The sequence below is a fragment of the Sinocyclocheilus anshuiensis genome, unplaced genomic scaffold, assembly GCF_001515605.1.
Source record: "Sinocyclocheilus anshuiensis isolate Anshui unplaced genomic scaffold, SAMN03320099.WGS_v1.1 scaffold688, whole genome shotgun sequence".
In the NCBI taxonomy this organism is placed as follows: Eukaryota; Metazoa; Chordata; class Actinopteri; order Cypriniformes; family Cyprinidae; genus Sinocyclocheilus; species Sinocyclocheilus anshuiensis.
In genome coordinates, this window is record NW_015555748.1 from 312,734 (window position 1) to 321,938 (window position 9,205).

The 9,205-nt window shown below is 36.6% G+C and overlaps 1 protein-coding gene across 1 annotated transcript in view; it reads left to right on the plus strand.

Annotated features, from left to right (window-relative positions):
* Window positions 1-1,675, plus strand: part of coro2bb (coronin, actin binding protein, 2Bb) — a 20,754-nt gene extending 19,079 nt beyond the window's left edge. The window contains exon 12 of the mRNA XM_016467312.1: window positions 896-1,675. Coding sequence (XP_016322798.1) covers window positions 896-1,015 — 120 coding nt within the window. The 3' untranslated portion in view covers window positions 1,016-1,675. The remainder of the gene's footprint in view (window positions 1-895) is intronic.
* Window positions 1,676-9,205: the final 7,530 nt, after the last annotated feature.

Below are 9,205 nucleotides of genomic sequence, written 5' to 3' on the forward strand. Positions count from 1 at the left end.
ACACCGAACACACACAAAGAGGTGTGTGTGTGTGTGTGTGTGTGTGTGTGTGTGTGTGTGTGTGTGTGTGTTACTGTTGGAGATTTTTTTCATGTTTATGAAAGAAGTCTCTGGCTCACCAAGGCTGCATTAATTTGATCAACAACAAAAAAAACAGTAAAACCAGTAAAATTGTGAAATATTATTACAATTTAAAATACATGTTTTCTATTTGAATATATTTTAAAATGTTATTTATTTCTGTGATGCAAAGCTGAATTTTCAGCATTATTACTCCAGAAATCATTATAATATGCTGATTTGCTCCTACTTTTTTCTTCCATGTGATAAAACCCATTAATACACTGGACAACATGTTATTTGATATTAAAGCTTTTGTTCTGTGTGCATTTTTCACTAAAGTATTTTTAAATTAACCAAGTTAATAAGCAAGTCTCATGCAAAAAACTGTAACTGATATTCAAACATGAAGTAAATATACTTTTATAGTTGGATGAATAACGTTATTAATAGAGAATGAATGTGTTTTTGTGACTATTTTGGGGTCTTCAGATCAAACCAGTGCATCAGACATTATAAATCAGGTATTTTTAGCAAAACAAATCCAGCTTTGATGCAGCACTTCAGTGTTTTTCATCACAAACTTTGTGTAGCGTCACACTAGAAATAATATTTCATCTGTTTTGTCTGCTTTTGATTTAATTATTTGACCAGCTGTTTTGAGTTTAAGTTTGGTGATTTATTTATTTAATGTGGGTTATGTTTTAACTTTTTAAATTGCCCATAAGATGGTGTTTTTGTAAAGAGAAGACTCCATTTGCTCTCTATATAATCTTTTGATGTCTAGGAGAAAGAAAAGTGAGATATTAAGGAGATTGTTCTGTCTCATAAGCAGCTCCTGAAGATGGTCTTCAAGCAGCAGGATGAAATTAGGAAACTCAAAGATGAACTCGGAGAAAAAGACGAGAGAATCCGACAACTGGAGCTGGAGCTCAAGAACCTGAGAAACACGTGACGAGCAAAACAGAGCTGCTTGTTCGGGTTGTTAAGGTTACACTCAACAACAACAAAAAACTAATTGTTTTATGATTTTATGGAATTTAATAACATTATTGAAGATGGATGTTACGTTTGTACGGCTCTCAGTTGTGGTTTTAAAGGGACAGTTCACCCAAAAATGAAAAGTCATGCATTATTTACTCCCCCCTCATGTTCTTCAAACCCATATGCTGATATTTTTCAAGATAATGGCAGCTGATGTCTTGAAGCTTTGCAGTGCTACTTTCATTATATTTAAAACAGAAGCTCTGACATTCAGGTAAACATTTTCCATAGAAGAAAGTAAGTTATACAGGTTTAGGATGACATATTGGGGAGTATTTGATGAATTTTCATGTTTTGGTGAAATCTTTCTTTAAGATACAGATGTGCAAATGAAGTCTTGATGTTTACAAGTTCAAACAGATGTGCTTCTTCATTTGTAGAGGAAGCGAATGAAGTTCTTCAGGTTGTTTGCCAGCAGATGGCGCCAGAGGAGAGAGAGCAAACTCATCTCAAAGTCTTAGTCTGCTCTATATATACATGAGATGTTCAAAATCAGTCATTGTGTTTGTTATTTATGCTGGCTTGATTTGTAAGTAGGACATGTCATGTTTACAAATAAAATATTGCTCAACCACTGTGAATCTGTTTTATGTTCCACAAGAGCCTTCTTTGCGTTAAGTTTTAATTCCCATTCACAGCAAGAATGGTAGATCTATAAGCAATATCACACGAGTAGACGTGAGATATGGCTGTATATCGGCACGCTATTTGTTCGCTGCTTCAAGCTGTTGTTGAAACTAAAAATAACTTTCGTTTATAGCGTTTATAACTTTTTAATGTAAAAGTCTTTACTGCCGACACATACCGTCTCTTGTCGCCATCTAATGGCGGAACAATGTAACTAAAATCACCATAACGAACACGCACCGTTTCTCAATACTAACACTATTATTAAATAGTATTATTTATAAAAAATATTATTTATTGAATAATAATATTTAATAAACAACAACAACAGCCATCATAAAAGTTGCTAGGCAATTCAGTCAAAAGTAAAAAGGCAGCGCTCTGAAATACATAAACATGAGATTTTGCCAAAACTATCTTCTCTGGAACAAATAATAGATTAATGAGACCAAAGGCAACCGTTAGATTTAACCAAAATGAATTATATCTCATGTGTAACCACTACAGAGACATCAGAGCCAGCGGTAAATTCCAGAAGACCTGGCCGAGGTGAGGCGCTCTCGGGCGGCTTCATGAGCGCAGGACGGCCGCAGACCATCTGGAGCTCACATGTCCGAAAAGTCGACGCAAATTTTCAAATAGACGTTATCTTTATTAATAAACTGCATATTTGACCTATAAACAAGTACATTCTCACCTGAAAACCTCTTAAAACTACATTCCGTGACACAAAAACAGTAATATTTATAAAATGATACTGGATTTGGGCATCCGCCATGACACTCGCTGTAAGAAGTAACTCAAGCTGAGTGATACGATTACAAACTGTGAAATGGCTGTTGGAGTTCTGATATCACTCTAATATCGCACTCTTATCAGCCAATCAGATTTGAGGACCAGAAAGAACTGTTGTATTAAACGCTATAAATATCATCAACACCAACAGACGGGCGAAGTTTTGTCATTGGCCCTTTAAATATTTGCACTCTCTAAAGCAGAATGCTGATTGGCTGTCAATGTTTTTATGGTTCATCAGTTGTAATAAAATCTTTATAATGATTCGCGATACGCGATTTGAAGTTCCGATGAATCAAATGATTTGTGATCCGATTGGAGCGCTTCAAAACAGTGAATCATTTTGCGACGCATGGTTTGATTCAGAGTTTCGAAAAAGCTTTCACAAATCACTACACGTGCTTTTTAAAATCATCACAAGCAATGTGGAAATTCCTGGTTTTTGCAAGTGAAACGCTTGAACTGAATGATTGAAGTAACGAGTTTGAATCATCGGAGCGGTTTCAGCGTAATTGCCTCACTCAATTGAATCAGTTTGTCTCTTTTCGCGCCTTCAGCCATGTTTTTACGACACCGTCAGTAGGCTAGGCTACTACTGGCTTAGCTGGCTAGTTTTATGACATTAACTGAAACAAGTGTAAAAAGTATGTTGTTTTCAAATAAGATATCAATATTTCCATTCCAAAGATAACATCCAACACAAATCTATGAACATATTTAGATGAGGTAACCTGCTAATTTGAACACTCCATTAATATGGCGAGCTGCACCTCACCTTTTCTCTATTTTAAAGTTTGACTCCTGCAATTCAGTTGGTGACAGTTCAAGAGGAAATCATTCCATATCCATCTGATTGACAGACAAACCACACATTTCAGTGATGTTTTTTTATTTAGTAGATATTTCAGCTAACAGTTTGCCTTGATCAACAACAAAGTCAGGGTAAACTTTATCATTCAACTGAACTGTGCACGTATGTTTTAAACATCGACTACCTTGTATGTATTAAATGTATGTCCTTGAAAGCGAAATTACAACAACAGTAGTTACATATTCCTATGTTTAATTGTTTGATCAAAATTATTGCTGGGGACAATTTACTAATCGCTAGATATTGGTAGGAAGGGACATGTCTAGCCTCCAAACTAAATTCTACGTCCTTGGTAAGTATTAACAATTGTTCTAATTCTATGAAATTCTGTAATGATACTATATTCTTATATAGCTAATTATAACGTTATAACGATAACAACACAGAGACGATATCATTGAAATCACTTTCAGAATGACTTTTTTTTCTTCAGATGATAAAACAACAGCAACAACATTGATTTGAGCAGAACGTAATGGTGCATCGGTGAGGATGGTAATATAATAATTTTTATAGTTCGTTCTGAACGGGGTTCAGAAGAAAGGTTAAAGGGGTCATATGATGCTGCTAAAAAGAACATTATTTTGTGTATTTGGTGTAATGAAATGTGTTTATGCGGTTTAAGGTTCAAAAAACATTATTTTCCACATACTGTACATTATTGTTTCTCCTCTATGCCCCGCCTTTCTGAAACACGTCGATTTCTACAAAGCTCATCGTTCTGAAAAGCGAGGTGTGCTCTGATTGGCCAGCTATCCAATGCGTTGTGATTGGCCGAATTCCTCAAGCGTGCAACGGAAATATTACGTCCCTTACCATACTGTGATGCCTGCGGCAATCACATGTGACAACCCCAGACTGGACTCCGCTTCGTCCACAGTGAAAGCCGATCCGGTGATCCACAGCGCGAAGTTGAAGTATTTCCTCAGCGACCAGCACGGATCAGCTCTAGGCATGACGACGCGGATATCGTCCTTTTTTGGAAGACCAAACAAAGTAGTTTCACTTTCACAATGAAGCACACAGCGCCTTCACGACATGGCGGCAGCAACAATAATACTACAGCGAGAATAAAAGTTACGCCTTCTTTCTTTGCGTGAACATTTGGGCGGCGTTATGCAAATCTTCCCACATCGTGACGTAGATATGTGGGGGCGTGTTAGAACGAGCCGTTTTAGGTAGGCGTGGCTGACACTTAACTTTTATAAAGAATATCTCTTTGGATTTGAGACTTTAGTCTTTGCAACTTTACAGATCTTCTTTATGCACCAAGAGCTTGTAACACTCCAAAGAGAAAGGAAAAATTGAAATCGCATCATATGACCCCTTTAAGAAGATCGAAGACGCTCTTATTTACCTCCAGGATTCGTGGCCTGAATGTGGATCTCTCACCTCATTTAGAATGAATGACAGATCAGTGCAAACGGTCGTTCAAGGTCTGCGCCCCACACGCAACCTCCCACAGCATGTGTCCTGGAACGCAGCAACAGCACTTTGAAAACCTCTGCCAAAGACTTGAAGAAAATGTCAACGGTAGTGCTCCGGTTTCATAAAGAAAGAAGAATTTTTGTGATTTGTCTAGTCGTGGCCAAAATGAAATCACCTCCAGCTGAATATTTGAGGCTGAAATCCAATATCAGAAGATGAACTTCAGCAATATCTTTTACTCAGAGCTACCATGATGTAGGGTAACTACGAAAAGAGAATGCCTTGGGATACAAAATAAAATGTTAAAGAAATAGTTCACCCAAAATGTAAATGATTTATTTTCTATTTTTATATTATTAATTATGCATTATAGTTATTTTATATGTAACCACTTTTTCCCAAAACCATGTATATAATTTTCTTTAGAACACAAAAAGGAACTTTTGCATGATAAACAGGCCGAAATAACTGGTAATTTCCTGAAGATCTAGTGGTTTCTGGGTGAACTATTTCTTTTAAATGTGGCGTTTTTTTTACTAGCATGTAAGTGAAATACCGATGTGCCCATGACATGATAATCATTTTCTCTGATAATATTTAATGCAATTCTGTCATGTGTTTTTTATCAGCTGTTTAGCATCAGAATTAACGATGCCAGATCTCAAATGAATAACTATTTTGATTATCTAATCGGTTAAACGGGTTTGCAAGAAATAGGTAGGTTTAGGGTTGTGGGGTAGATGCGTATCATATGTACGCCAACAAATTTCGTATCATATGCACGCGAAAACTGCGTATTATATGCACGCCAAACACATGCGTATCATATGTACGCCAAAGTCCATTTTTGCGTATCAATACCATGAGTTTTCGTTTTTATTTGGCGTACTATTTATACGCATTTTCATGAGATCGGGCTCTTTATTTCGCCTTTCAGCTCGTGAACTCTGTACTGCAGGTATAAAGACAATTTATATCCATAACAAAAAAGAGTATCAGTGGTCCAGTACTGATTAAAGTCTAGACACATTAGTCTTTAAGTGTCTTGCTTGCTCTAATGTCCCTCAGACACACTCAGCACACCTTGTTCTGCTTTCCAGAGCTAATATGATCACTGTCTGCCAAGAAGAAGACAGTTACATTGTAATCAATCCTCACGACTGCAAACGATATTGTGATGTCTTCGTAATGAGTTGGGGAGCTTTTAGTCATGAGATGGGCTGGATAATGGCCTCATCTGATCTGAGGGACAAAATTAAGCTATATAGTTCATGCATAAATGTCCAAAATGGATTGAGAAGGCGCGACGGCCGGATTACGCCCAGTGGAAACGTTATCGTCGGTGACATAATCTGCTTTCATTCGGCTGGTTTGATGATTAGAATGTTATCAATGTCATAAGACGTCTTGGAAATGGCAGAAATAATGACCAGAGTGACTGATGCATTGCATCATGGGAAATTGTTCAGCCCCAGATGGCATAATTGAAGTGATAAGCTTAGCAAACATCAATCATAGCGACTGTAGAAGGCGCTGGAGGAAAGATGAATGTCATTTCAGCCTTGGAAAAAATTAAGTGTCTCGCCTATCTGATGCAAAAGCAATGTATGAAGCATAATTAAGTATTTTTTTCTTCTTCTTTAAGTTGTATTAGAGCAATTTTTTTTTGCATTTGTTAGCAAGTTAACCATGCTAGTTTGTGCTTCTGACTGTGGCTTTGTCTCATGCATCCTAAGAATATGCACATTTCCATATGAGCCTATCGAGATCATCTAACTGCCTTCAAATTACAAGCTGATGTAATAATTACAGTTGCACAGCATTTAATTTGGTTTCGCATTGATTCAGACGTTCTCAGCGCAGTCTGATTTGATTTGCGGTGCCATTTCTGATACGTACGAGCTGAGACTTTGAATTATAAAACCGAATGACATATCTTGCATTTGTTCAGTTTGAATTTAAAGTGTGTCAATTTTTGCATGCTTATATATGTTCTCGTATTATTGACAAACCATTTGTAGGTTTATTTGAAGACCGTGTAGCAGACCTGTCTCAAAAGTGAATATGAGGTGCTCAACACAGCATAAAACAGTTTATGAGGTGCGAAAAGGTTTTACTGGGAATATTTTCAACGGCCAAGGAAGAATGAGAGGGCATGACGAGTTCAACAGGGGTGTTTGAGGAATTTCTCAGTAGGTTGATACTCTATGACTAGAGAAATGTTTTGAAGTTTGCGTTTCTTGGCAACGTTTGGTGAGCTTTATGTTTAAGTGGTCGTTCTTGGTTTGTTTTAATACTTAAAGAGTTGAAGTACAAGGTTACATAAGCCGTACGATTGTGATGCATGTATTTTACAGACAAATCCTAAAGGGAAGTAAGCACTTCATGTGATAAAGCATATAGGACAACATTTGCTCTAAGAACTACTCCAGGTTTCCTGTTTATTTGACAGTTTTTAAGCTGTGCTTTTCAAAAATCCATCAACCTTTCCACATGTTTATGTTTTACTAAGTCATTGAACTGTATGAATTATTATGCAAACATAACTGGTTTGGTTTTATTTACAGAAGTGAATTCTCTCAATGGAATTCAATCTCTTTTAAATCATATTCCAATGGAATTCTTGAAGGTCGCCATCTTCAGTACTGGATTAAAGGCTGACCTCACCGTCATGACATCTGATGAACAGGACGTGAGGCCTAAAATATCCTTTTCCAGGCATTGTGCTTGACGGCATTGGATTTGAATTAAAGAATGTGTGGAAGGATGTACCTTTAACCACCAATATACATTCAAGGTTCAGACAAGGACTGACATTGCTTACCGGTAGCCGCTATTGTTTCTGTCTTCTACAATTTACCTGCTGAATCGATATTGTCTGTCCTAACTAACCTTTCTGAACTTTATTAGGTGGATCATTCAGTCTAATGTGCTTTTATAACTTTATTACATCTCTTTCGCGGCTGCTATCTCATTCCTTATGTGCCATTCATTCGATGTCCAAAGTATAAAATGGCAAGACTCAAATGTGATGGGAAACGGTCTCAACGTGTTCTTTTGGAATGTAATATTGGGCCATGAGCTGTGGAGGTTTTGTGGGAACATTTCTAAAATGTCTCTTCTAAACATCTAATGTTTTATATCTGTAATTAAATACTAATATTGAATAAAAAGGGGGTTTGGGTGCTGCCGGTGCCAGTTAATTTTACCCACGTGTTATTTCTTCCAATAATGAAACAATCCATTCTGATGTTCATTCTGTACCAGAGACGAGTTGGACTAGATTTTCCATAATTCAATTATTAAAAGCATGCCAGCCAATATGATTAAATAATATATTGATTAAAATTAATGTTTAAAATTTTTATTATTATTTATTTTATTAGGGTTAATATATTAACTGCATAATTAAATACATTTTATTTTATTTTGTTTTATTTTGAAGATTTTGGGCCAAAAACAGCCTTAATTCAATGGGAAAGATATTCTGAAAACCTCAAACATGTTAACTTATCTAAATGCCACTGAAAATCACAGTGGATTAGTAACAAAGCTTAGTAAAGTTCACACTTTGGTTTTACATCAGACTGATTTATATCAAACTAAAACAGAACGACATTATATGATCAGGTGCAGTTTATTCTTCCAAAATGAAATAAACGTAGTCTGCAGCTCTAGCTGTGATTTATGGAGGTGAGGGGGTCTGTGATTTATTATGGAGGAGAAAACATCATGCTTTACATGCTGATGCTGTTTTGCAGGGGAGGAAAATTACGCTGGGCGTCTCAGACGGGTCTATCCATCACCGCTGTGCCAAAACAGATGAGATTGAGTCTGAAGTGTCCACAGAAACACCTGTTACTGCAAAATGCCATGCATGCATTATAATACAGAATCAACGCTGCTCCTGAGGTGAAACTTGCTCCCTGGTGAGTAAACAAACACAGGGGTTATTAAACTTGTGTTGAAGAATAGATTGAAACTTTGATCATTTCGATACTTTTAATGATGGCACAAGTGACTTCGATGACAAATTCTTCAGCGTTAGTAAAGTGTATTTAAATGAAGGAGGTCTAATATCCCTGTCTACATAGGCATGATAGATAATCCAATAATTAAAGGGGTCATATGATGCTGCTAAAAAGAACATTATTTTTGCGTAAACATTTGGGTGGCTTTATGCAAATCTTCCCACACAGTGACGTAGATATGTGGGGATGTGTTTGAATGAGGCGTTTTAGGAGGGCGTGGACCAGTCTTAACTTTTATAAAGAATATCTCTTTGGGTTTGAGACTTTAAACTTGGCGATTTTACAGATCTTATTGTCACAAAGCAAGGCCAGACACAACAGGTAAGTGCAAATCAGGATGGTTTATTGA